The sequence below is a fragment of the Brienomyrus brachyistius genome, chromosome 22 (genome assembly GCF_023856365.1).
Source record: "Brienomyrus brachyistius isolate T26 chromosome 22, BBRACH_0.4, whole genome shotgun sequence".
NCBI classification, from domain to species: Eukaryota; Metazoa; Chordata; class Actinopteri; order Osteoglossiformes; family Mormyridae; genus Brienomyrus; species Brienomyrus brachyistius.
The window spans coordinates 1245585-1273170 of record NC_064554.1 but is presented as its reverse complement, the minus strand read 5'-3'; the positions used below and the strand labels follow the sequence as shown (position 1 = coordinate 1273170).

General features: G+C 44.5%; 2 protein-coding genes and 2 long non-coding RNA genes across 8 annotated transcripts; 2 read left to right on the top strand and 2 right to left on the bottom strand.

Moving 5' to 3' along the window:
* Positions 1 to 238: 238 nt before the first annotated feature.
* On the top strand, positions 239 to 8570 carry pycr1a (pyrroline-5-carboxylate reductase 1a). Its single transcript, XM_048991219.1, has 8 exons — positions 239 to 370; positions 704 to 791; positions 971 to 1041; positions 1786 to 1965; positions 2765 to 2986; positions 4101 to 4193; positions 4282 to 4445; positions 4949 to 8570. Exons 2-8 carry the CDS (start codon positions 725 to 727, stop codon positions 5115 to 5117), a joined length of 966 nt encoding a protein of 321 aa, XP_048847176.1. The 5' UTR covers positions 239 to 370; positions 704 to 724; the 3' UTR covers positions 5118 to 8570.
* LOC125717875 (transcription factor MafG-like) lies at positions 8287 to 20129 on the top strand. Of its 5 annotated transcripts, none has more exons than XM_048991235.1 (3): positions 8287 to 8412; positions 16858 to 16920; positions 18006 to 20129. In XM_048991235.1, exons 2-3 carry the CDS (start codon positions 16885 to 16887, stop codon positions 18456 to 18458), a joined length of 489 nt encoding a protein of 162 aa, XP_048847192.1. In that variant the 5' UTR covers positions 8287 to 8412; positions 16858 to 16884; the 3' UTR covers positions 18459 to 20129. The 5 variants fall into 5 exon arrangements, with proteins under 5 accessions (XP_048847192.1, XP_048847190.1, XP_048847193.1 ...); XM_048991233.1 differs by lacking the exon at positions 8287 to 8412 and adding an exon at positions 8672 to 9125; XM_048991236.1 differs by lacking the exon at positions 8287 to 8412 and adding an exon at positions 9161 to 9328.
* Positions 11620 to 14177, bottom strand: LOC125717884 (uncharacterized). The gene is made up of 3 exons (XR_007384676.1): positions 13887 to 14177; positions 13433 to 13571; positions 11620 to 11779 (listed from the first exon to the last, which is right to left on the bottom strand). It is a non-coding gene; the product is annotated as an uncharacterized LOC125717884 (long non-coding RNA).
* Positions 19925 to 27515, bottom strand: LOC125717889 (uncharacterized). The gene is made up of 2 exons (XR_007384682.1): positions 27379 to 27515; positions 19925 to 20258 (listed from the first exon to the last, which is right to left on the bottom strand). It is a non-coding gene; the product is annotated as an uncharacterized LOC125717889 (long non-coding RNA).
* Between the last annotated feature and the right edge of the window lie 71 nt (positions 27516 to 27586).

Here is a 27586-nt window from a genome sequence, read left to right as displayed (position 1 = left end):
ATACCGCGGATACAGCGAGGTCCTCAGAGACGACAATGACGGAGATACTGGTGACTACGTGTGGACGATACTATTCCAGTTTGTGCAGGAAGCACCTAAACAGACTCATTTATGCACACGTGTGCAATACCATAATGTGCAAATGATGTAACAATTACAGCGTTTTGCAAAGCCCGCCCACAGCCTCTAAGCTTAGCTGTGATTGGTCAGTAACCAACCAAATACGCTCGACTCGTTGCGACAGTTTTTGCTGCAAGGCGCCGTCGTGGAAGTAGGAAGTGCTATGCAATACAAACGCCCGTGCTCACTGCAATAAAAGTGTTTATTGATTAACTGGGCAACTAAAACAGTCTGTTTATTTTAGCTAAAGGTAAGCTTTCGCTCGTTAAAACATGTAATAGTAGTCGACTATTTTTGGCCACATATATAAGCGCAGCAGCTCAGATAAATCAGTTTATAGCCTGGTAGCTAACTATAGATCGTAAACAAGTTAGTCATTTAATACGGAAACTTAAATCTTAATTGTATATAATCGGCTAGTATAGTATATAAATAATGTCAAGAATGTGCATGCTGATAAAACTTCTGCAGCTACGTTTTTTGTGACAGTACACAATACAGCAATTTTATTTGTTGTAGGAGTTGCACAGTATTGCATTTTCTTCGAATAATTCGTATTAATGGTTTGGTACTGAATCTATAGCAAAATAAGCGGATTTCCAGGATGAGCGTGGGATTCATTGGTGCGGGGCAATTGGCGCACGCGCTGGTGAAAGGGTTCACGGCAGCTGGTAAGTTACCAAGTTTAGATGTAAAAGGGCTATATTGTTAAATATATAATTATTTTATATATATTATATAAGTATGTATAATTAATGCTGCTGAGAATTGAAATGTATGTTTTAGCGCGAAAGTGCGCAGGAGAGAAGGAACATCGGATGGTCTTAAGTTTCTTTGTCGTTTTCCTCAGGTGTGATCGCCACCCAGAGGATCACAGCCAGTTCTCCAGACATGGATCTTCCCACAGTGTCCGGACTGCGGGTGCGTAGGACGGCCTTGTATATCATCAATAAATCATAACGGTTCATGTATTTTATGCAGTTTCCATATTTTGTTAATAATTAACGCTTGAGTATTAGCTGTTACTAAGTTACTTGTGCCCCTCTTCAGGTAAAGTGTTACTCTACATTTTAGCTTCATATTCTTTTAAGAAATGCAGCTGATTTCACCCTATTGTATAAAGGGTGCGTATATTTGTTTGTTAATGAAGAACCACATCGCTCAATCAATTCAATTGTTTATTTTAATATAGCACCTTTAAGAACAGAGTTACCTGAAGCCACATTACGTGGGTGTAACACATTCCTGCAGCATTTGTGCACAATAATTAAAAAAACAGGGAAAAGGCAAGACAAGGAAAAATAGTCAGATGACAACAGAGGAGATGAACCAAAAAGTATTGAGTGGGGAGAAAGGAAAAAAAAAATCTCTGGGGACTGAATATGAACATCCCCCCCGGGCATTCTAACGTTATAGGAAAAAGATTGAAAGGGCCTTATTGGTAAAAGCATGATTTAAGATGTGGTCAGTTTGAAAGTCACATCCACAATGTCACCCTCCTATGGGGCTGAACCTGGACTGCAGCTCAGACAGTGATCAGAAGTGAAACAAACCCATATCCAAAATATACACCATCGTCCAGCAGCTCAGTTTGAACAGATGCTTAGATTAGTCCTCGGCCGGGGGCCTAAATTGTTCATAATCATTCCTCCCTCCCTGGAGCAGAGAATGGGTGTGAACCTGACTACCAGCAACAAGGAGACCGTGAAGAGGAGCGATGTTCTCTTCCTGGCTGTGAAGCCCCACATAATCCCGTTCGTGCTGGACGAGGTCGGGCCTGACATTGAAGATCGCCACCTCATCGTCTCCTGCGCTGCTGGTGTGACAATCAGCTCCATCGAGAAGGTTGGGGCTCCACTGAGACATGAGCAGCTTATGGTTTCAACCAAAGTGGTGTCGTCAGAGCTGTGCTTTTTACATAGTTATATGTTTTGTTGTTCTGAGATCTAATTGCAGTTTAAAAAAAAAAATCTGTCAAAGTTAAATTTAACATTATCAAAGTGGTTAGTAAGTGTAGATGGCATGAAGTTCTTCTAGTGAAAGTTGCTTACTGTTTTTTCACTCATAATTCCCATCCCCATTTAAATAGAATAGATGCTTTATTCGCGCTCTTGGGGAAATTGGATTTTCGGTTGTTCCTCCTTTGGGTTAAGGATGTTGCTCAAGGGCCCAACTGTAGTATCATTCTGCCAACCATGGGATTTGAGTCGACAACTTTCCGATTACAGGCACAGTTATAATGTAAGGAGCCACACATAGCTGTGTGCAGTTGCTGTATACACTGTGAGATGGTTTGGGGGTCAGTGGTGTTTTGACCCAGCACAAATCCCCTCTCCAAATGAACCTCATTGTGCAGTGTGACTTCATGAATTTTCACAAAAAGACCGCTAGCAAGCAGCTTCTGCACCTGGTCTCCCCAGCCTGCCAGGGCTTTGTGCTTCCCTGACCTTTTGGGGAAGACATGACCGAGTCCTACACTGACCTTCAGGGTCTGCTTATTCAGTAACACGCTGAAAATACTGTGTGTGAATCCATCTGTAGTGCTGTGTGTGAGAGAGCATGTTTCTCTTGTCAGTATCAGCGTCCTCCCATGTGTACGGACCAGTCCCCTTAACTGTCACGCCCCCTGTTGCCTGACCTGCAGAAGCTGCAGCAGTACCGGGAGGCCCCGAAGGTGATGCGCTGCATGACAAACACGCCGGTGGTGGTGCGGGAGGGGGCCACGGTGTACGCCACAGGCACACACGCTGAGGTGGAGGACGGCAGACTGCTGGAGCAGCTCATGGCCAGCGTGGGCTTCTGTACCGAGGTGGAGGAGGATCTCATTGATGCCGTCACCGGGCTGAGCGGCAGCGGCCCCGCCTATGTGAGCAACCCCCCCCCCCAGCCCTGCAGCTGCACTCTGCACATTACATGCTAAGGACAGTGGGCAGTGCTGGCATAATGGTTAGGGAAGTGCCCTCGTAATTGAAAGATTGCAGGTTTGAATCTCCGACCAGCAAGGCACCACTGAGGTACCCTGAGCACGGTACCGCCCCCAAGCACTGCTCCCCGGGTTATTAGCTGAATTAGCTGCCCCCTGCTAAGTGGGTTAAATGCAGAGGACACATTTTGTCGTTGTGTGCTGTGGTGTGTCAACAATGACCACCGATCACTAAATTCTAAAGATAGTCACTCCTGAGAAATCTGAGTGGCTCGGCTCCTTTGCCAATATTCCCAGGTTCTAAACATTTTTGTGACATGACACATCCGTACATTTCTATTCATCAAAACGATTGCACCTTCATATCACAGCTTGTTTCCCATAGCAACTAAATTGCTTGCTTCAGCTTATATGGTATACCAACTATTTTGGTACTTCTCAAGTCAGCCTACATTCTGGACCACTTTCTGCATGCTGAGCACATTTTGCGAAGCCTCCCGATGTGTCCAAATAGCCGGATCTCATGCTCAGCTTCTGTCTCCGAATTCAGGATGTTCTCTCCAGGTTGACCTTGTCCTTCTGTTGACCTTTGCTTTTTCTCTTTTCCACACACTGTTTAGTAGACTATTTGGCAGTTTATCTCAGCAGTTTATTAATTTTGCATAAGGACCCCTTCATGTAGAGAATTTCCCCATGAGAAACCAGTAAAGTGTTGTTGTTGTTGTTGTTGTCGGTAGCCGTTTTCTTGAGGGGGCACAAATACTCAGTAGCAACCGTTTCAGCTAGTGCTTGCTTGAATCAAAAAATGTGACAATTCATTAACGATGATCAAACATGAGATCAGTTTGTCAGTAACACTTAGTTTGTGGTTAATTGATAAGTACTGGCATAATACTATGTTATTTGTGGCCCCTCAAGTAAAGTGTTACCTTATTTTATCAGTTTAATCTCCTAATTTTTGGTAAATCAATCCACTTTACAGCATATGTATGTGTGTTTGATTAGTTCACTCATGAATCACAAGGTTGCGTCGCTCTCTTGTCTCCATCCGCTTCAGGCCTTCACCGCTGTAGACGCCCTTGCAGACGGAGGCGTGAAGATGGGCCTTCCCAGGAGGCTGGCCGTCAGGCTGGGAGCTCAAGCCCTGCTGGTCGGTACTCCGCCGTGAATTCCCCCCGCACTCCCGTCCAGCCCCAAAAGCCCCTTGGTGACCCTGCCCTTGCTCTGTTGTCTGGCAGGGCGCGGCGCGCATGCTGCTGGATTCGGAGCAGCACCCAGGACAGCTGAAGGACAACGTGTGCTCCCCAGGCGGGGCCACCATCCACGCCCTGCACGTGATGGAGAGCGGCGGATTCCGTAGCCTGCTCATCAATGCCGTGGAGGCTTCCTGCATCAGGACCAGGTAGCCCCACCCATATGCTCATGAGCCACTACTGATCTCCCGTTAACTTTAACCATGGTTTGATCTGTTCATTACATTATCTTTTAGGGATTATCAATCAAAAAAGATTTTTTTTAGGCCTAGAATGAGTAAATAAATTATTCATTAAGGCTAATTGTTGAATTTGTATTTTGGTAATCTGTACAATTGTTAAATTTTACAAATCAAGCCAGAGTGAAAACTTGTTTTTCAAACTTAATGAAGGTGTTTTCCTTTTTTCAATATTTATTTAGGTTGAACCAGTTCATACAGATACAATAGGAAGCACAAAAGCCCAGAAACATAATGGTGTCAACTTATGTGAATTTTTGTCACTTCAGTTTTATCCATAAACATGCTGCCGAAGAAAAGACCATTAACAGTACAGGGTTAGGCTCCTTTGGAGCTCTGGCCTGAGGTTTCATTTATGGAGGTCTTGGAAGGCTGTGTGGTTTTGAACCCCGCCCCAATCCTTTCTCTCTCAGGGAGCTGCAGTTCTTGGCCGACCAAGAGAAGATTTCTGCTGCCGCGATCAAGAAGACCACTCTGGACAAAGTGCTGCAGCAGCCAGGCGTCTCCGGGGCGGGTGTGACGGTCCGGACCGGGATCAGCATCTTCAACAGTGACTCCCCCCCGCGGCAGAAGAAGAGCTGAGTGGCTATCAGGGATTGGGCGAGGCGGGGAGTCCGATAGGACTGATAATTATATTTAATGTCTGTTTTTTTCAGCTTAGTGCAAGGACAATGCTGCCAAAATGCAATTATCATTAAAAATATATAGTTTTTATGCAATTGGGCTGAAGTGTTTTTCTGGCAAGGGAGTGCACCTCCCCAGACCTCACTCAAGCACTTAAGAATGGAGCTGGAATGCAGTCCATGACGACAACTAGGGGTGGAAAGTTCAGGTCCAGAAAGTATAAATCCAGGCAGAGGTTTTGTTTCAACCAACCAGTCCGGTATTGTATGTCTGTGACTCATTATACTCAACTGGTTGGTTGAAACAAAACCTTGGTCTAGATTTGTACTTTCTGGTCCTGGACTCTCCACCTCTACCCTGGCTCTCAAGTCCCTTTTGTGCTTGGCTTGTCAGGAAGTTCAGAGTAGTTTGCGATGTCTTTTGGGATCACGTGGCACCTGTCAGTCTGCATGTGCTGAGGTCGACTTCTCATTATGGTTGTTATACTTGGGAAATGGTTGTACATGGTGGGCACGCTTGCGGGTCGGGTTCTGGGATGCAGATGGAAAAACGTCTCCCTCTTAACCGGGAGAACCACAGCAGAGTGTTCGGTTACGGTTGCTGCCCTGCAGTAGAATTGTTGGGCAAGGCTCTTTGAGAGAGGTGGGTGGGGTCGTTCCTGGCCCTAGCAGATATCTTGCCTTCAGAACACTGGTGCAAACAGCCAGGAATGCATTATCTCGGGAAATGTGTTCTGTTCCCATCTTGCCGGTCTGTCCCGAGTGGTTTCAGATTCATACTCGGAGTTGGTTAATTCAGGTCCAGAGAGTAAAAGTCCAAACCAGAAGATTTTGTTTCAACCAACCAGTTGAGCATAAAGTCAGTCAGAGTATTCAACTGATTGGTTGAAGCAAAATCCTGGTCCGGACTTTCACACTCTGGGCCTGAATCACTCAGCTCTGTTCATACTAATATAATTCCTTTTGTTTTTCCTAATTTAGTAAAGAGCGACATATAATGGGTGTTTTGAAGTTGTGAGACTGAAACCATACTACAACACTTTATGGCTTTTAATATGGACCATATGTCTAATGTCCTGTTTATCACAGACAAGCCCCGTATAAATCTCTCATGATATTAATCTCAGGTAACCCTAGTCCTAGATCTAATGGCATTCCTGAACCTAGACTTAATCCTAAAACCAATCCTAACCCTAATTCAAACGCTTGCCTGAATCCAAATGCCAACTTTAACCCTGATCCTAGCCATACTGCCAGCTGTAACCTTAGGGCTGATCCTAATTCCACCCTCAACCCTGGGCATTACGCAAATGCCAAATCTAACCCTTAATCATAACCCCTAACCTCAGTCCTAATCCCAACTCAAACCCTAAATGTCAGTCTGGTATGACAAGCATTTCTGGTGTCAGGTACTCTGTAACTGATAGCACGTTTTGCCTTAATCTGCCCGTTTTCCAATCCCATTTGCTTCATTAGTGCTCCTTTACTGACCTCTTCGTTGTGACATGGATCATTGTGGGCAGCAGCTATTGGTATTGGCACGGTGGAACCTTAGATTGATTAGCTTTTATTTAAATGGAGGAATTTCCTGTTATAAATCACGTTTCTTATCCCTAATTTTAAATACCTTTTATGCGTATTTTCTATCATGTCTCTCTGGATAGTCATCCAAAATATCTATAAAATAGATTAATATGATATTCCAATAATCCATCATTGGATGATCATGAAGTGTGAAAAGTCAGACTGATTATGGTGGGTTTATTTTGTTATGTTTGTTGTATGTAACATTACAACTATATCTTGTAGACTTTGCAGACCACCTTGTTAATTTAATTTAGCGTGAGACTGACCCCTTGTGGAATGAATGATATTGCAGTGAAGCTTCAAAAATACCAACGCAAGTGGCCACAGGAATTGGCTGGTTATAAATGGTGACTTTGCCAAAGGTCAGGGACTGATTCACACCCTTTCCAGGGTCAGGCATTCTGACAGCTGCATACTGCAATTCTATGTGCTAAATGAAACAGAAACGTTGCATTGACAGCATAATCTTTCATTTCTGTGTCGGCTAGATACATGCGTGATAATATGCAAGTATAATTTTTAAATGCGTAATTCTTGGGTAGATCTTAGCTGTGTGTGTGTGTGTGTGTGTGTGTGTGTGTGTCGGGGGGGGGGGGGGGGGGTTATGTATATACATTACATTCTGAGGATCAAATGTGCCTACAATGTGATAAACACCTGTTGTTTTGAGGTTGTGGGGACCATTTTTCAGTCCCCACAAGGGGAATTTCAGTCTATGACTGCAGTCACACAACTAAAAATGTCAAAAGTCTTGTTTTTTAATTGGTTACTTATAGTTAAGGTTAGAGCTGGGTTGGGGTTAAGGGTGTCATGGCTGAGATTAGGATTTTTCCCCTAGAAATGAATGTACAGTCCCCAAAAAGATGTGAATTCATATTTGTTTGTGTGTGTGTGTGTGTGTGTGTGTGTATTTGACAATTTGTAATTATCACATTGTGGGGACCCAGTACCTGTAACTTTTTACATTGTGGCCCCCACAAGGATATGCTCTATTGTATATCTATTTGAATGCAACATTTCTCCTATCAGCTTTGCATATTTCAATTGTCCTTGCTAGACAGTGACTTTTATTTTGGCCAGGAGTATTCCAGAGTATCTGATCTTATTAGTGAAGTTACAGGGCACCCTTAAATGACAGTCTCGTCATTCTGACACTTTATTTCATTCAGTTTTTTTTTATTAGCGCTGTTAACCTAAATTTTCATTGACACCATTTTGGTGGTCAATCTGGGGTTGTCCCCACCTATCCTGGCTCTTCCCACCCTTACGGCCTTTCGCTTTGAACATGCTTTGCTGGCATCGGTGGACCTTACAGAAGATGGTCGCCGCAGCGACGCAGGAGGAGGCTCAGAAGTGGAAGCCCCAGCTTGAATCGTCTACCACAAGGAATCCGTTTCCCTGCAGCAGCAGTCGTGAGTCACCGCTTTGGCTCCCTTTTCTCTGGAATGGGCCAAGCGGCGGACAAGGGCCGGGCCTCCAACACCTCCTGGGTGCAGCTGATTTGCAGCATTGTCATAATGTCACTGAAACATTCTTGTACACAATGCTGTATGGATTCCATCTGTGCTGTTCAGTAGCTGACTATACTTGCAAATCATTTAAAGTAATAAAAAAACTCATATCTAGGCAAACATGTCAATAACTTTTCTGTGGAAATTCATCGATTGGTGAGTTAACTCATTTTCAATTCATAGCACAAGAATTGCTTTTAACCTCTAACCTTTGTTGCTCTATGGTGTTGCATGGAAAAAGTTTATTCTTTTTCAGTGTTGAGAAGTTTCATTCTGACTTATAACTATGCCAATAAACACTGCTATTTTTTTAACTCATGGTCTATTACCTGAAACAGTGCTAACTAACGCAGGGAGTGTATTTCCTACGTGAGTATACAGCAGCAGTCGCCAATGCCCATACCATTAATGATTTTTCTTAAATGGTCCATGGTCAAATCAACGCAGATGGGTTTCGTATGTTCACCAAATGAAGAATCCTAGGAGAATCATTAACTTTCCCGCTCAGCGGACATAAATGGCGTACTTGTTGAGATTTTAATACTATCACGTGGAATATATATATATAAATCAAAGCCAGGTTTAAAAATAGTTGCCACTGATGTTCAAGAATCTGGCTTAATATCCCTCACATCTCGCTTGTCCCTTTAAGCTTCTTTACCAGTTGCGTAGATCCTTCATGAATGAAACCATGTGACCAAACATCATATGACGTCTGGCTGCAGGAGAAAGGGATCAACAAGACGACCACGAGTCAATTAGAAAGAAAGCGATAATCACATTAATCAGCGATTAATATCTCGTAGTGTCCTTTAGAGATAAAAAGTCACATCTGCTACCGCACATCAGAGAAAGTCCCTTTCGATCTGGTGAGTGAAAGTGAAGTTTATTTCGTAAACAGCAGGGGAAATCGTTTTGCTGAGTGTGCACGCCTTTACTTTCCTTTCGCCTGCTTGACATTTGTGGCGTGTACTTTAAAGTATATATGTGTCGTTTGAGGAATAAATAATGAACAAAAAACTGCAGTTGCTGGGTGATCGCAGCAGGGGGAGGGAAGGAAGACGATCCGGAGGTAATATCTAGGAGTTTAAAGGGGCTAGACTGATGGGGGATTCCCTGGTCCGGGGCGGGAGTCATGGAGATACTCGTGCTTTCGCTGTAGCGAGCGAGCGAGCGAGCGAAGGAAGTAGTGACAGCTAGGGGGGTTTGTCGAGAAATGTGTAGCTCCGCACAGCACCGGTGCTGGACCGACTTGCTGTTTCATCAGAACCGCGCCGAGCTGTAAAAAAAAGCGGCTGAAAGCTTAAAGCACGGCGCCGTTTTCGTGAGCTTGGCTGTCTGTACATTTCACGGAAAAGGTAAGGTCTTGCGCTGGCGATCCGCCGGGCTCCGATAGCACTTTTACTGATTGATATTTCCTCCTTAATCTCCCGGCAGCCGCGGCGTCCGACGGAATGCGGGGATTGTGTCAGGTTCATTGCCAGATGTCTAATATGACAGCGAGCTGCTCGACAGGCTTGATTTTATGTTAGTCTGTTAGCGTCACCAAATAAAACGATTTCTCCGTCGGCAGTTGTACGTTTTATTTTGATAGAGATCGTGATAAACCCATAAGTGATCTCAATTACAAAGTCGGGCGAGCATCTGATGGTACGTGCTGATTCATTATATATTAAATATGATATATTATAATATAATATCAAATATAATTTGACCGTCAATATGATGCTATGGTAACATGGATCCAGTGGACAAAGGTCTAGATCCAGAATGGAGATGCAATGCTATTGCTCGCAAACGGGGATGAGTAGAGATGCTGCGAGAGAATCACCAGTGTGGCCGTGAGGCTGCGGAAAGCGGTTAACAAAGGGTGTCTCTGATCTCAAGACTCAGATCTCAAAGATGGTATATCGAGGGGTTTCAGTCTTACAGGTTTCTGCCTACACTGTTGACTGAAAGCCAGGGGTATTTCCGCCTAAAAACATCTAGACTGCTTTTGGTTGCGTTGAAATGTCATTTAAGGGAACGCGCAGTTTTGTCAATTCCGTCGTCTGGTGCGTTTAGCGTACTGTCGTGGATTTAGCATTTTGGATTCGCTCCCAATTTTTTCCCCCAAGAACAAACGCATAAATAAACCACCATATCACTTGTTGTCTGGTTCAGATATTTCCCCAAAGCAACGCGTTAAATGACGTGGCTTCGTTGCAAGGTTGTGTTTTGTCAGGTTCATCTGTGCGAAATGAAGTTTTCGTTAGTTCTTTTGTCTTGTCGCCCGGTTTTGTCGTTATGGTATAGTTCAAATATTGCTACAAAGTTCTATCTGTAGACAAATTCACGACGATAGTACCCAACTTTTTCCAGTTTTGGACAATAATGAGGGCAAATTCTAAAGTTCCTTTTCTAGAAAATGCTTGAATATTACGGATACGTTACCATTGTATTATGGGATCTTCTGCGTTCTGTATTGTTAGCATATCACTATGAATTAATGTTGCTGCATTTACCTGTATGCTTTAGAATGAAATGCATAAAGCCAAATTCTCAGACAAACGTGACTGCTAGGGACGATATTGGAATAAAAAGAACGTTTTTGACTGTTGCATTGTCTTTCTAATCCCGTCTGCCATCCTCTATAATCCAGGAGGTCATCACTATCATTTATACAGCATTATAAGGCTGAGGTTTTGAGGTTGATATCTGGAATTCATCCTGGTAGAGTTAAGGTTTATTGAATAAGCTCTAAGGTTAACTCATGGGTACCGTGATGATACATTGGCTGTTAACTACATTGGAAAGCCTGACATCTACCGTGTGCCTCATACCTCGCTACCTGTAATGAGATTTTGCCTGCATTTTCATTTTCTAAATTGATATCAATGGCATGGAGGCAGGAGTCACGGTCAGGGTGCTTCAGCGGTTTGGGGTTCATGGGATTGGCCCCCAGCGGAGGGGGGTGTACTGTCATTGAGGGTGACAATTCAGCATCAGTGGGATGACTAGCTGAAATCTGATCTAGTAATATAAAATTGTGAGCAGGGCTCTCTGGATGACTTTTTTTCTCACTATGATAAGGACGCTGTTAAGGCCTGTACTGGGCATGGATGAGGTATGATAAGGGATTAGGCTTAAAAAGAAGTGAACCGATCCTTAGTTTCCATGCACCTGAGCATCCGATTTGGGTAAAATTTTTAGTTCAGTATTTCAACAGAAGTCTAGACTGAGATATGAGTAACAGCACCGACATTTTCCACAGGAGAAGTGAGTGCCTTTAATGGGCATCTTTCAGAATTTAAGGAATGAGCAGTGGATCTCGTCATAGATTTGGAAAGATGCAAATTACACGTGAGAAAGCGGTTGCTTTGCAGTTTGTTTTTATTTATTTGTTTCAATGGCACAAAAAGCTTTTCTGATTCGTGTTCGTGAGGGGTTGGTATCGTTTAGATCCTCTGTGATTTCGGGTAGGGGTGCATGTGCCCCCATATCGAAGACTGATCCATCTGTAGCCAGAGGAGGGTTCCAAGCACTGCGGGAGAACCAAGACCCCCCCCCCCAAAAAAACTTGAGAAAGGCGAATCTTTAGTCCTCACCAACAGTGGTCTTCTGGTGCAAGAGCCGCGAAATATGCAAGCAGAAATTAATCAGCTGAGAAACGGAAAACTAAGGGTGGGGGGCTGTCGTCATGGGCAAGAGGCAACTTTTAGTTATGATGAAATGCTTTGTAAGCTAGACTCGCATTCAGGGTTCCGGCCCAGGCATCGCTTCCCTGGCTGGATTAACAGATCGACTCAGGAAGAGTAGAAGAGAAATGATTTTTTTCAAAATGGCGTCGCAGTGCCTTAGCATGGCTGCTGTTTTCTGTGCCTGAAAGGTGTAGCAGTTTTATGCCGAGCATGATGAAGCGACTGCTGTATATTAACCGGGGTAGTTGGGATGACAGTGTTCAACAGCTATGCTTTGTTTCCTGTCTGTCTTTCACTTTTGCCTTAAGAGTTCCTTGTGCTTATCTAGTGTTTTTTTCCATAATTATGTACCCATTTCAAGGAATATCTGATGCATCCCTCACTGTCAGAAAAAAATGGTACAGCCCAGATGCAGTATTGTTCCCAAAGGTACACGCAATAATAATGTACCTGCAATGTTCTCCAGGGTCCATTTCTGTACCTCAAATTAGACTAAAAGGTACATTTACCTACAGCTAGGGTACAATTGGCAGACCTCTGAGGGTACAGCCCTAGGGACAAATAATTATACCCTCAAAGGTATAAATTGGTATTTTTCTTTCTGACGGTCCTGTTAAAATTTTGTCTTACAAAAATGTGAAAAATGTCACAAGTTCTTTCTGGTGTTGCACCACAGAGCCCTCTGCATAAAGCCTTACAGATGTGCTCATGGTGTGCTGTAGTGTGAAATAATGATTATTATGAATTATTGTCTTACCACCTCCTTATAACCTATAAGAACATGATGTGTGTTGCCACTTGTTGCCACAGATGAAATCAAGGTGTTTGGGACTCTGTATTAACTTAGGTTATATTTATGATTTTCCCCTCATTAAAAAAGTAACCACTTAACCGGAATTGGACATATTTACATAATTATAAGATTTGTAAGAGTTACGTAAGATTAACGTCATCGCAGCTGCAAAGTTGCTCTTTAGATGATGGTTGCGGCGGTAACTGTATTCTGGAGAAGCGACGCGGCAGATCATCGGCAAAGCCACTGAAAGTCCCTTTTCACGTGTGAGAACTTTCATTAAAAAGTGCCTGAGTTTCCTGATTTCACTGTTAGTTTAGCGGCGCTCAACAGGTGCGAGAGACGAATGTCGAAGCCATCTTACACTCAGAGCCAGATTGCAGTTAAAATTACAACAGGCCACATGCAAATGGGATTTATGATTGTCCTCTGTGAAATTGAAGGGGGGGGGCAATTTAAATAGCATTTTTATTATCCAGAACCCCATTCTCTGGGAAAGACATGGTCAAAAAGAAACCCTGAACACAGTCCTCTTACCGAGTGCATTTTCTGTTTATTTGTCATCGCACACAAGCTCAGTCCCTATAGCGGGAAAGGCATTGTAACGCTTCCGTTTCCCTCCCCATGTTATGTCGCATACCTTCTTATTTTACCCCCTACTTTTTATTTATTCATGCTGTCTTTGTTTCTTCTCTTTCAGTACCTGTTAATTTCCACGTGGCCCCGGTCTTGGTTGTCTGTTCCTTGTCTGTCCACTTTAAATCTGTCACTGGACACCGGGCCGGACAGGAAGCCTTTGTTAATGAGCAAATCCCGGCCAAAGGATTCCGGCGGGAGGACACCTTTTAAGGAGAAAGGTTTAGTGGTGCCCACTGTCACTGCAGGAGAATCGAGGAGTACAGGGGTTCATGCCAGATGTGGAAAGAGGAATGGCAGATGAAGGTTAAGAAAGGGTTAGCTTAGTTATGGTTAGTTTTACAGTCATGAAGGACAGAGGACTTGGAAAGCTGAGTGAGCATTTCTCAAGGTTGCAGTAAGTTTGGGGGTCACCATTGGGATCTTTTTTGTTTTTTAATTCAGTTTTGTTTTTGTTAATCGTGTATCACATGTTGTTTTTTTCTCGGCGGGCTTCCCTGGCTGTGCAGACTGTGCATTACCTGCTGCCGAGTTTTCAGTCGTCAGAGAAATAATCCGTGTCCCCTGCAATGTCTCCCACAGGGTCTCTGCACACCTTCCTTCTCTTTGGAGCCTTGGTGCACATTTCCCTCTTATTCAGCAGCCTTTGCCTCTTTTCCATGCTGGAAGGACGAGGCAGGTGGTTTGGATCTCCAATCCCCCCGCCCCCTCTTGAATCACCTGGCCATCAGAGGTGCCCCCCATCCACGGCCACCTGCAGCAGCGATTGCAGGGAGCAGAGATTACGATGTATAAATGCTCACCTGCCTCTATAGGGGGGTGGGGGCATGTGGCTTAAGCCAATAGCTTGTAGCATCGGTAACAGATCTGCGTTTATTTTTAGCGGGTGGGTCACGGGGTTGATTGGAGAACAGGGTGTCGCACGTCTGTTTTTGGAAAGCGACCCTCTGTGTGCCCTTGAAGGAGCGAAACTCTATCCTCCCCGTGGCTGCTTATGGTGCCAGTGGAGGTTTGACAGGGGGCTTCCTACAGCTCCTGGCACCGGGTCCTCAGACACAAGAAGCACAGGTTAAGGGGCGGCTGTATGTGGATCGGCTCCTTCCTAACCTGGCAAAGACCGGGCACAGGCATGCCGTCGGATTAGTGTTTGCTGGAGAGATGAACACTGATTCACACCAAACACAGTGCCACAGTCCTGCTAAGACTAATAGGGTTATTATTGAAGCAAGTGTTCAGGTTGGAATAGTACCATGTTATGCTTTTTATTTTACTGGGGTGCCTTTGTCTTTCTGGATATCAGAGTCCCTCCCTCCTCATCATGCTGAACCTTAACGGTATTGATGTCACTCCCAGTTCAGGGAGTTCAGTCCACGCCTCTGTAGTCTGATGGTGTTCCTGCCTCTGCTTCAGGGTCATGATTGTCAGGAGGTGCTTTCCTCATGGTCCATGTCTCCTGTCTGGGGATTTGGCGAGGCTGGTAAGTGACGGCCGCTCGCCCGCATTGACGGTCACGGTGCTGGCCCTTCCCCACACCCCTATAGGTGATGGCGTAACCGGTACTTTCCATAGAGATGCACGCTGGGGTAGGGACAGGCCACAGAGCCAGCTGGGGATTACCCCAGCCTGAACACAAACATGCACCAGACTGCGTGTGGTTGTTTACCGTGCCATGAGACAGATGTACTGAAGGGGGCCTCCTTGCTATGCAGCCTAGAGCTCCATCCCAGGAATGCCGCTGGGCAGAGCTGGGGAATAGTGGCGGAGTGTCCGCCATGAGCCGGCACATTCCGTATTTCCATTCTTTGTTCCCACCACTTTCTAACCCTTGTCACAATGCTGTCTTGCTATTCTCCAATTACCTCTCCTTTCGTGCTTGTTGGTTTATTGGTTTACCATTTTCTCTATGCTAGCTTCGTTTTTTTTTTTTTTTAATGAAACTGGGTGTTTTCTGGAACCTTCCCTTGCCATCCGAGAAGCTCTTTCGGTGGTACGTGTGGAACACTGGCTTGATGCGACCTCCCCTTGCCTGAAACTTCCTTTGTAGTTTTGTGCGGTTTCAGAGACCTGGCCGAGGAAGTGGCCTGCTCGGCGGCTTCGTGTGGAGGTCTGCGAGCTGCAGTTCCTCCACCGCGACACTGACAGGAAGCCGAATGTTGGATTCTGGGGGTGGGTGGTGGTGGTAATTATTATTAATTATTAGCCGTTTGCACAAGTATGAGTGCCGGTATATTGGAATGCTTCATTTCACATACCCCATTTTGCTCTCCTTTGAGACATACACACCCAAGTATACAGTTCCGGGTGGATTGTGAGGCATAGACACAGGGTTAACCCTTTACCTGTCTTTCCTGTAGCATATTGGGGGGGGTTAAGGGGCTCGCTCAAGGGCGTTTGTTGTTCTGGTAGAGGTAGTAGTAGTAATTTCTACTAATGCCAGCCTTTGTTTACTGCCCTAATTGGGTCATTGTGTTCATTGTGCGTCAGTCGCTTGCTAATGTGTCTAGGTGTGTTAGGCAGAGTGTGTAGCATAAGGGTGTGTTTGCCATGTAGCAGTATGGGTGTAGGTAGCAAACATGTAAGGAATGGCATATCGACAAACATGAGGCTTTTGTCTTTGCGGGTCATAGGGAGTGTGTAGTTGGAGGTGGCGTCATCGCTGTGAAACATGCCTTTGCTGGGCCTTCATCTCCCCGCTAAAGAACTTCCTTCTGCTTTTCGTGCACATTGTTTACGTGTCGAAGATCTAGGTGTGCAGGACGTGCTCTGTCAGTAGGCTGTTTCTTCCGTATATCCGAAAATTCCTCCTGTCACTTGTATGCGATGAGGACACTGGATGAGATGATTTGAAGATCCCGATTAAAAACTGCCCCGGTGGCTGAAAACCTCAAAGAGCTCATCTTGTCTTCATCCATAGTGCTCTCCTGCATTTATGTCACTCAAGGAGCTTTAACCTTATTCAGCTGACCGTCCTTTTCCGCATTAAGGCATTGACCGCATCAGCAGGACACATATGGCAAGGACATGATGAAGAGACGTCGGTTTCCTCTGTGAAATTAATCACCCTGAGTGGTCAGATGCTTGTGGCCGTGACACTTCTTTCTTTGGCGATACGTGGTTCTTGTATGTATCGCTATCATCTGTATCTCCACTCTTATATTTCATCAAAAGATCTTTTAGATGTTTTTCATTTGCAAAGCCGTATAGAAAAAATATCAAGGACAAATATTTGAAATGACCAACAGAGGGAGGGGATGGGGAAGGGGGTGGGCTGGGGTGGCCAACAAAACAATCAGATAAGATAAAAAAGGGAAGACGCATATAGTACATGCTCAGTGCGACAGTCTAGGGCATTACTTGTGTTAACAGGATACTTACTTCTTTACTTTTTATACCATATTATATCTAATATAATGGATGAAAAGGATTTCAGCTGTCAGCGTCCCGTCGCCCAAACATTAATCTTTAACTGATAGCCCCCTTTTCTCCTCACAGATCTGTGCTAGAAGAGGCTTCTGTGGCATGACGACCACAAGCAAGAGCAACAAGGCCTTAAAGGTAAGTTATCGGGCTCCATTGGTGTTGTGTTCTTTTCACACTGAGCAATAGGAGTCGGGTAGCTGGGAGCAGCGGCTACATTGACCACCAGGGTGCGCTGTATTTTTTTCATGCTTGTGAAAAGAGCAGCGGCTACATTGACCACCAGGGTGCGCTGTATTTTTTTCATGCTTGTGAAATGAGCAGTGGCTACATTGACCACCAGGGTGCGCTGTACTTTTTTCATGCTTGCGAAATGAGCAGCGGCTACATTGACCACCAGGGTGCGCTGTATTTTTTTCATGCTTGCGAAAAGAGCAGCGGCTACATTGACCACCAGGGTGCGCTGTATTTTTTTCATGCTTGCGAAAAGAGCAGCGGCTACATTGACCACCAGGGTGCGCTGTATTTTTTTCATGCTTGCGAAAAGAGCAGCGGCTACATTGACCACCAGGGTGCGCTGTATTTTTTTCATGCTTGCGAAATGAGCAGTGGCTACATTGACCACCAGGGTGCGCTGTATTTTTTTCATGCTTGCGAAATGAGCAGCGGCTACATTGACCACCAGGGTGCGCTGTATTTTTTTCATGCTTGCGAAAAGAACAGCGGCTACATTGACCACCAGGGTGCGCTGTATTTTTTTCATGCTTGCGAAATGAGCAGTGGCTACATTGACCACCAGGGTGCGCTGTATTTTTTTCATGCTTGCGAAAAGAGCAGCGGCTACATTGACCACCAGGGTGCGCTGTATTTTTTTCATGCTTGCGAAATGAGCAGTGGCTACATTGACCACCAGGGTGCGCTGTATTTTTTTCATGCTTGTGAAAAGAGCAGCGGCTACATTGACCACCAGGGTGCGCTGTATTTTTTTCATGCTTGCGAAAAGAGCAGCGGCTACATTGACCACCAGGGTGGGCTGTATTTTTTTCATGCTTGCGAAATGAGCAGTGGCTACATTGACCACCAGGGTGCGCTGTATTTTTTTCATGCTTGTGAAAAGAGCAGCGGCTACATTGACCACCAGGGTGCGCTGTATTTTTTTTCCCTATCAGTGTGTGTTTAATTTTTTCTTTTATGTTTTTTTTCTTCCAAATTGGCTTGAGCAGGTGAAAAGGGAGCCGGGCGAGAACGGCACGAGTCTGATGGACGACGAGCTGGTGACCATGTCGGTGCGGGAGCTGAACCAGCACCTGCGCGGCCTCTCCAAGGAGGAAATCCTGCAGCTGAAGCAGCGGCGGCGCACGCTGAAGAACCGCGGCTACGCCGCCAGCTGCCGGGTCAAGCGCGTCACGCAGAAGGAGGAGCTGGAACGGCAGAAGGCCGCCCTGCAGCGCGAGGTGGAGAAGCTGGCCTCCGAGAACGCCAGCATGAAGGTGGAGCTGGACGCGCTGCGCTCCAAGTACGAGGCCCTGCAGGGTTTCGCCAGGACAGTGGCCCGTGGCCCCATGGGCGCCGCCCGGGGCCCCATCGCCTCTGTCATCGGGCCCCTGGTCCCGGGAAAAGTGGCCACCACCAGCGTCATCACAATAGTTAAGTCAAAAACAGACACCAGGTCCTAGTATTGGGCACGGTGCCAGAGAAGTCAGGTCAGGTGGGTGTGGTCAGTGCAATTCTATGGGCTAAAGGTTTGTGTTGTTCTGATTATTCTAAATCCAAATTTCCCTTTTTTACTGAATTAATTTTGTGTATCATCCGGGGGGTCAATTTTATTTTTTTTCTTCTCCCATTTCTCCATCATAATGGAATATTATATAATCATCCTTTCTCTGGCTGGGCGTCAGCTTTTTAAACGAGCGTGCGTTTAAAGGTTAGTATTCGCCACATTACTCTGATATTCTCAGCACATTTTTTTTTTCGTGTTTTTCCCCCCTATACCTGTGCCTAATATTTTTGCACTGACCAACCATTTGAGGTGAAATCCTACAAATGCAGTCCGAAAACCGTGAGCAGAACAGAGACATTTCCTCAGAAGACCAGCTTATGTGATTGGATAGTCCGAATTTTTAGAGGCAAATTATTTTGATATGTTCAGCTGTTATGGGTACCGTGTAGATGTGTGTTCAGGATAATATGCTGGTATCCAATGGTGTTTACATGTAATATTTGAAGAATATAAAACTGATAGGGCAATAATGTGCTTAAGAATAGGAAAACTTTAATGCAGGGTTCGGTATGTAAAGTTTGATGTCTTGTTGATTGAGAAGTGGCCAGATTTCATCTCCTGATACTTGGTGGACTTCATATGTGTGGGATGTTCATATCATTAAAACACAACAAGAAAAAAAAATTAGAGGAATTAATACAGAGATACATGAATATAATTAGGTACGATTAAGAAGCTAATTCCTGCTTTAGTTGTGATTGTGATCCATTTTAGACTGAAGGTCACCTGTTGAACTAAGTGAAGCGTAGTATCCTAGATGACATATACTTATTTTTAAAACTGATTTTGCTATTATTATTTTTTTTTGTAATAAGGTGAGGACTAGCCGGTCACTTAAATAGTAGAAAACTAGACTAGCTCATCACGTGAATATTTTGTAAGCTTTACTACAGAGTCGTCAGTGTTTGTATTTGAACGATCTTTGTCCAAGTTCAAGTTCTGATTTTTATAAAAGCAGAATACCTAGATCTTGCGTTATTTATTTATAAAAACCTTTGAAGGGGGAGAAATGTTTAAATCACTTGTTTGATATCATTTTTGCAATTGTACCAAAAGTGGCTTAATATTGAAGTCGATAGCTTTTTCTTGTGACTAGGCACGTACTGTGGATAGCGCGTGGCGTGGCGTACAAGTGAATAGGTGGCAGTATATCTCAGTATATGGACGTGAAGCTGTACTTATTTTTTCCTTTTTAAATCTAGGTCGACATAGGTGACGTAAACATGGTGTCCCTTGCATCTCTGTGTGTACCTGCTATCGGTGCGCCCTGTGTAATAGGAAGAGAGGCAGGGGAGAGGGTTATTTTTTTTGTTGGGGTGGGGGGTTGATGTTACCTCAGCCTAGTCAGCAGTATCAGTGAACTTGTTTGACGATGAGACGTGCGGCCCGTGCTTTCTGATTGGTTTGACCATGTTGGGTGGGGTGGGCGGTATTTAATCTGAAAGATGACACTTTGTGAGACGTTTGCGGTTTATGTATGTCGTCTGATGTGTAAATGCAAAAAAAAAAGAAAAACCTCGACTTGATTTAGCATTCCAAACCGAATGCGGGAGAAAGTCCCCGTGCCGTGTTCTAGACGTGAAGTGCACTCACTTTGCTTACGACTGCCATTGTGCGAGGGGCCTTCTCTCTAAAGTGCTGCTTTCGTCGAAAGGAGAATTGCCGTATAATGTTCACGTGGTCCTCATTGACCTATCTGGAAGGCCAGGAAAGACACAGGAAGCTGTTGGAAATTAATCATTCCAGAATCTCGCACTGATGCTTTTCCGGACCTGGTTTCGTACTTTGAAAGACTGGTTTTAAATGTTTGCGTTTAAGCGAAATTTCTGAGAATTTAACGATTTTATTTACGACGGGGGAGGCAGAGGCAATGAGAAATCTAAACTGCAATCAATACCAGGAAAAATAAATATTTCAGGGTGACAGTTGGGGCATAATTTCAGCCATAAACCAGTTTGAGAAAAGTATTGATTAGCTTTGGCAGGTTCCATCTTCGGTTGCAATTGACAGAGATGGGTATTCCCTTGCAGACAGGATGCTGCAGATTTGACCTCTGGTTAAAGTAGAACATCTTTCACCAGCTTTAAATTCATCTCTGAGACAAACCACAAACTCTGGACAGCCCTAACCCACATTGTTCTCTGGGGCAGTTGTTTGATTATGGTGAGGTGGAATCCTAAACGTCCATTATGGTGCAACTTTACTGGTGATTCTTCTATCCTGGAATGGTGGTCTAGACCCCAGTCCTGCCGCAGCTCCACTCTTCCAGTATGTGGACATAGCTTGGTTATGGTAGCTGGGTCATGATCCAATTGTTATATATGCTCAGCAGGGTGACCACTTTCCAGGGGGGGGGTGGACTTTCACTTGATGCTGTGAAACTAATCTAATTGTAGGAGATGTTTAAAGACAATACTTGTATGTCAGTTTTTCAGTGAAACCAGGTTCTGTTTACATTTAGATAATGACGATGCTAAATAAGAAAAAGGAACTAAAGTTGTGTACCGGCCATTGGGAGATCATAAGACGGCTATTTTTGCCAAAGGACCTCATATTCCCTTGACCTTCACACTTGGGTTTTACCCACTGAAGTTGGCCTTAAGCATCCAGCGTTCCTGCTGCTGTCCCTGGACTCCAATGCGTCACACTGGAGTCTGGTTAGCACAAATGCTAGTGGCTAGGGGGAGAGTGTTTTTGCGGCAGGTATGGTTGACGGAGGATCCGGCGGTCTGGTCGATGGGGTCAAACTCCGAAACCTCTACAGGCTGGTGAAGCGATTAGGCATGCAACGCTGACTGTTTATTTAGGTGTTACTTTGCCCCAGAGGAGAGTATGTTTTCATTGTGTGTTATTGAGCCAAACCCTGGAGGAGTTCCCCTTTCACCTCCTTCTGCCGTCCACTGTCCCAAAGTTTGAAATTCCAGTGAATCCCACAGAAGAGACCTGGTTGGCCACTGTCGAGGAGTGTGCATGTGCATCCATGTGGGCAGCTGTCAGAGATGCAGATTCCCCCCTCCCCGTAGGTGCCGTCTGCCTACTCCCATGACTTTTCTATAGATCCCATAGGATTTTTAGATACTCTGGCTCCTTCCGTTGATGAGGTGTCCTGTAAAGAGGTGTGCCTTAAACTGTGGCGGGTGAAAAGCCCCTGGCCGATGGCCAGATTTCGGGTGGACTGGCGCTCATACAGCATAGGGTGGTGAGATGCAAACCGTTGGCATGCCGACAGGATGTCCGTTGGAGCTCTTTGGCTGTCAGTTTTTTTCTTTTGTTGTTCCTCTTTTCACCAGGCAAAAAAAAAATGCATCCGTACATTTGATCAACCTCACGTTCTTTGGTGGCAGAGTGAGGATCTCGTGAAATCATCCCAATCACATTCAGTTCGCCATGGCTGGCTGGTGTGACGTCGTTTTTCAGTGCTTACTACATTCAAGATGTGCCCTTAACCTCACCTTTTGCCGACAGGAGCCTACCTTTTGTAAGAGTGGTTTCATATGAGTTCTGCTGTGTTTGCTTGTAACTGTTAATGTTTGCCAGCAACAAGTCCTTCCTGCCCCAACCTCTGATGGCTATATTCACAAGCTCTAAAATTGATGGACACGTTGTGATACTGCTTTCTCCTCAACTTCCCATCCTTATTCAGAGAAACATCTGTTTTGTGACGTCTCTAGTCTGGTGTCTCGCTGAAGAGTGATTTCCAAATGCTTTTACTGAAGAAAGACCATTGGAGGCTGTTGCATTCATTGCTGCTAGGCTACTTATTTTTTATCTGCTGTCAAACTTAATGATGCTAGACAGAAACTGTTACAACCTTTAGTCTAACCAGGCAGAAGGAAGCTGTTTCCTGATGAATATTGATTATTATTGTTATTATCCCCTCTGAAGCTCCACCCCCATTGTGGTTCCAGATTACGTCTACAGTTTGCATCTGTTGTGAAGAGCTCATATTCCTATAGATGAGAATTATTGCTATTTCTATCCCCCCCCCCCCCCCTGCTTTTTTAAATGAACCACATCCTTGTCTGTTGGTTAGTGTGTAACTGCAAATTTTCTATCTTGCCCTTAAAATAGGGGTTTTTTGTGTTTCAAATATGTAAAGTGAGATTTAATTATATAAAAAGTATTGTGAATATGAATATGTTTAAATTTAAATGGGAAAAATCTGTCTGGTATATTTCTGTATGGGATGTAATAAATTATATTGCAGTACTTTGTATGAAGAATACATAAATTTAATTGTATTTATTACCTAAATTATTGTACTTTTGCAATCTGTAGATAGTGATATAATGTATTCATATATAAAAACAGTGAAATTAAGTTTTCATTTTCAAAACGTCTGTTGTTGTTGTAAATACTGTATGTTTGTGATATACAGCTTACTTTATTTTGTATATGACCAATAAAACGTTTTGAAAAAGAAAATCTGGGTTTCTGTGTACTCCAGATGCTATTAAGATGAATTATTTTGTGTTCCTTTCGACCCATTTTGGGTATTTGTGCATGTAACAGCTCCTGTGGGGTGAATTATGTGCCTGGAAAGGGTCGACGAGTCGCCACTGTTTAGAAAGCTCGAATTCCTTCTATTAGGTCCAAAAAAAGCCATCGGCTGACCCAATTCGAGACCTCTCTAAGGACGTGTTTTTTGGCCTAACTTTAGTAAAATATGACAGTCATGATGGCTGGGCTCAACTGTCCGTAATGGGGACAGAGAAACCGCTGTGTGCGTCTCTCTGCTGATCTATCACGGAGCGCCCGCGCACCAGTGACATTTCCTTTTGCAAACGATCGCAGTCGTTTTCATCCTCATCATCATCTCCGCCACGAATCCCACGGAGGCAATCCCTCGCCGGGATGTGCCTGCAGGCTGGATGAAGTCTAACGACGCGGCTAACCCAGATCTGAGCGACGGCGGCCGCGTCGTCCGACCTCTGCGGCCCGGAGGAGGCTTGAGGACACGGTGACCCAGATACAATGAGCCGAAATATCGGCAGACACCTACACCAAAGAAACACGCCCTTTCTCCCTTTTAACAATACGCAGAGTAAATGCTGAAACGACTGTGCAACATTCTACCATCCATTTATAGCACCCCACGTGACGGCTTTAGGCGTTATACCTACCCGTCATCTTCAAAATTTATCAGTGTACATAGATGGCAACATATACATTCATGTAGTAATTCAAGTTTTCTCGCTAATGCTAAAGATGTCACTTGCTTATTTGTAATTGCATATGATAATTTCTATCGATTTAGACACAGTGCTTTGGTAAATGGCTAATGTCTCCCATCTTCCCTGATTATCATTTTGTTAATGTTTAGTGACATTTTACATTTTGGCCACAGGGCGGTAGTGTTGTACCTCGCAGCATGCCGACACGAGGGGAAATTCTTAAACATGGATTCCGTACCGCAGTCGCAATAGCAAGGCGAGCCGGATGGTGGCGTAACATGATCACTTGAGCAACTTTGACACAAAGGTAACTGAACTTTTCACTGCAAAAATCATGCATTTTAATATGTAATAAAAATATAAATTATTTAATAATTCGGAGTTGAATTCTTTAAATATAGTGATGATCTCGTAATAATTATATTTAACTTTAAGTCATATTCATTCTAGATATTATGCGTAGATTTGGAAAGCGAGTCTCCTAATTCGTTCCAGTTAAACATCAATTTTCTTGTGCGAGTCCGTTCAGATGACATTTCCTCAAGGACTCCTTTTATGTACGGCCATCGCTATGAAAGCGCGGCGCTCTGCAATCCTGCTATGGGTGGTATTAAGCGGGGAAAATCAATAACGTTCATATAGAAGTCCTGAAAGAAGTGTAATGACTTTTATCCATCTTTCACCACGTGTTTCATATTAACTACAAATCTTGAAAAATGTAAGAAATATTAAGTGGAATTCACCTTTATTTCTCTCCGTAATAAAGAACATTTTCCTGTGCAATTTGAAAGGTACAGCATATTCCAATCTGAAGGATATATGTTACGGGCTCACCAAGATAAGATTCTGGCCAAGGTCATTCATGATGCACATTAACTTCAGTTTGTTCAGTCTGTTCCTTGAGCTTTGAACACATACAGCAGGCCTGCCAGCTTTGGTCAGCTTTCTGGCATGAGATTTTTATTTCGATTCATGTCTGTACACACATTTACATGTATGTAACAGTTTTATTAACTTCTAAATAGTCTGTAGGGTTTGCAAACTACCCACAACGGTTTTGATGTTGTTAATTTTAAGTTTATAATGGAATAATATAGATTTGCCGTAAGATTTCCTGCGTGAGTCTGAAAGGGTGAGTGTCACGTCAGATGCGGGAGAGCTGGTATCCCTGATTCAGTTACCTTTGTCTAAAGTTCTGAGAGTCTTTTGACTGTTCCTAGTTCAAATAGTACTTCAAAGACTCATAATATTGACTTTGGATAGTTACACAGATACTTCTCTTTGGTTATTCATTTTGCAGGTAAGTCAAACATCTAGTCTGACACTCCCATAAGATATAGAGATCTGTATAAGGAAAATTCTCTTCCACTTGAGCGTGGTTCATGATATCTAAGAAAATTCACCATCCTCGTCACAGTTTCAGCCTTACCATTTTAGAAAAAGCAAAGCATCTGAAGACGGTGCGTCTCCACTAGATTTCGGTGTAACATTTACTCTGAGGGGGCTGCATGGTGGTGCAGTGGTTAGCACTGTTGCCTCACACCTCTGGGACCCAGGTTCGAGTCTCCGCTTGGGTCACATGTGTGTGTAGTTTGTATGTTCTCCCCATGTCATCGTGGGGTTTCCTCCAGGTACTCCGGTTTCCCCCCACAGTCCAAAAACATGCTGAGGCTAATTGGAGTTGCTAAATTGCCATTAGGTGTGAGAGTGAATGGTGTGTGAGTGTGCCCTGCGATGGGCTGGCCCCCCATCCTGGGTTGTTCCCTGCCTCGTGCCCATTGCTTCCAGGATAGACTCCGGACCTGGGGAAGATGGTGGCACAGGAGGTAGTGCTTTCGTTTAGCAACTGGAGGGTTGCAGGTTCGAGCCCTGATTCCTCCTGACCCCATCAAAGTGTCCTTGAGCAAGACACTGAACCCCAAATTGCTCCCGGTGAGCAGGTTGGCACCTTGCATGGCAGCCTCCGCCACCGGTGTGTGAATGAGTGTGTGGATGGGTGAATGTGAGGCATGAAATGTAAAGCGCTTTGAGTACTCGGAGGAGTAGAAAAGCGCTATATAAATGCAGTCCATTTACCATTTACCCCCCGCGACCCAGTAGGATAAGTGGATGGATGGATGGATGGATGGATTTACTCTGAGTTTCTCTTCTTCACCCAAATGGTGGCGCCAAATACCTTTGACAAAGCGCTGTCAGTTAAAACTAGAGGTTAAAACTAGAGGATTCGGGATCCCAATCTTTGGATAATGACCTCATTCAAGTTCAAGTTTCAGGTTTTATTTCATATAGACATATTTTAATGAAGTGGCTTCTGTACATTCTGAGTGTGCAAGGTACATATCCTTCACCACAGAGACATACATTGCGCAGCACCTTATTGCCCCGCCCCCGTTACGCATGATTGGTCTGAATGCGATACTCCCAGTGCGCTTCAGCCAAGGCTTTCCGTCTCGCTGCTACTGCATTGCCAGTACCGCTGTTTAGCAGCGTTCTTAATTCTATTGCTGCAGGAGCGATAGATCTGTTGTAGGAGCTCAGTGGAGAGACATGGGCTGTCGGGATGTAAGACGTTGCTGGGAGGGAGAATACAAACTCATCAGCGTCCCACAGCTGGCTGCATGGCTGTAAATCACACCCCTCCGATGACCTCTGACTTGGTACAATCCTATATTAGAATCTCTACAATTGAGGTTTCACTCTCCTGTGTGTCCTTCTGTGCTCTGTCCCGTATCCAAATACAGCTGTTCTGAAGGACTTCCACTACACAGTGACTGTCATGCAAGGGTGTGGATTTGGCTGTAGAAGGCAGGGACATGTTCCTACACTCTCACAAAAAAGGGTAGCAGTTTGTATTTTTGCTTGTCAATGGGGCTGTACCTTACATTCCTGTACCTTTCACGGTACAGAAATGGACTCTCCAAGGTACAAACAACATTAATGTTCCCCTAGTGGTACACAAATGTTCCCCATTGTCCATTTCTGTACATTTATCTCACTTAACTATACCTAAGGCACAATTAGCTACAGTTAAGGGTACATCTGACAGACCCTTGAAGGTACAGCCGCAGTGACAGGCAACGGTACAAATTGGTACCCTTTTTCTGAGAGCGTACCAATTCAGTGAAAGTACCGTGAGGGGTGGGTGTTTTAAAGCTGAATTGGTCGATAGCAACGTTGAAACCAAACTGATGCCTTTGTGTAGTGTAATTTTTGTGTTAAGTCTCACGTAAATGACGTCTGATCTTTTCACTGGTAATCTCTGATAGGTCAGTCGAATCGCCGTCCTCAAAGCTGGGCGTCGCTACATTTTCTACTTTGCATCACTGACAGAAAAGGGAAAAGGCACCAACGTAGACATATTTGGTGCAGTACGCTGGTTCTACCGCATCTACGGAAGGGGACATACACGAACTCGGGCCTGTTTAGAAACCCTAATCAGTCTAACCGCATGTCTTTGGGCAGCGGGAGGTAACCGGAGCGCCGAGAGGAAACCCACGTGACACGGGGGGAAGACGCGAACTCCACACACGGAGAAAGGAGGCAGTATTCGGTCCCCGAAACGTGGACGTATGAGACACCACGTATGAGCCCTCGGCATGCCATAAAATAACATTCGAAAAGGATATTCCATGATCAGCGTACTCAGCCTCTGATGATGACAAACACATGTCGCCTTCTGTAACGTTTCTGAACACGTCTGAAACACGGGGCTGCCAAAATATGCCGATCTCCTCGTGCAGATCATCCGATCTCGTGAAATAGTTTACGAAAAACTGGAGTAATATCCTTAACATTGCTGCGTGCTGCGCTCATTCATCCCACCGTGGAACTGGTTAGATATGTTCTGCGG

Coding starts and splice junctions, on each gene's coding strand:
- pycr1a (XM_048991219.1), top strand. CDS start 725: ATGAGCGTGGGATTCATTGGTGCGGGGCAATTGGCGCACGCGCTGGTG. Junction 792..970: donor GAAAGGGTTCACGGCAGCTG/GTAAGTTACCAA, acceptor CGTTTTCCTCAG/GTGTGATCGCCACCCAGAGG. Junction 1,966..2,764: donor CAATCAGCTCCATCGAGAAG/GTTGGGGCTCCA, acceptor CCTGACCTGCAG/AAGCTGCAGCAGTACCGGGA.
- LOC125717875 (XM_048991232.1), top strand. CDS start 14,780: ATGATTGTCAGGAGGTGCTTTCCTCATGGTCCATGTCTCCTGTCTGGG. Junction 14,843..16,857: donor CTGGGGATTTGGCGAGGCTG/GTAAGTGACGGC, acceptor TTCTCCTCACAG/ATCTGTGCTAGAAGAGGCTT. Junction 16,921..18,005: donor AGAGCAACAAGGCCTTAAAG/GTAAGTTATCGG, acceptor TGGCTTGAGCAG/GTGAAAAGGGAGCCGGGCGA.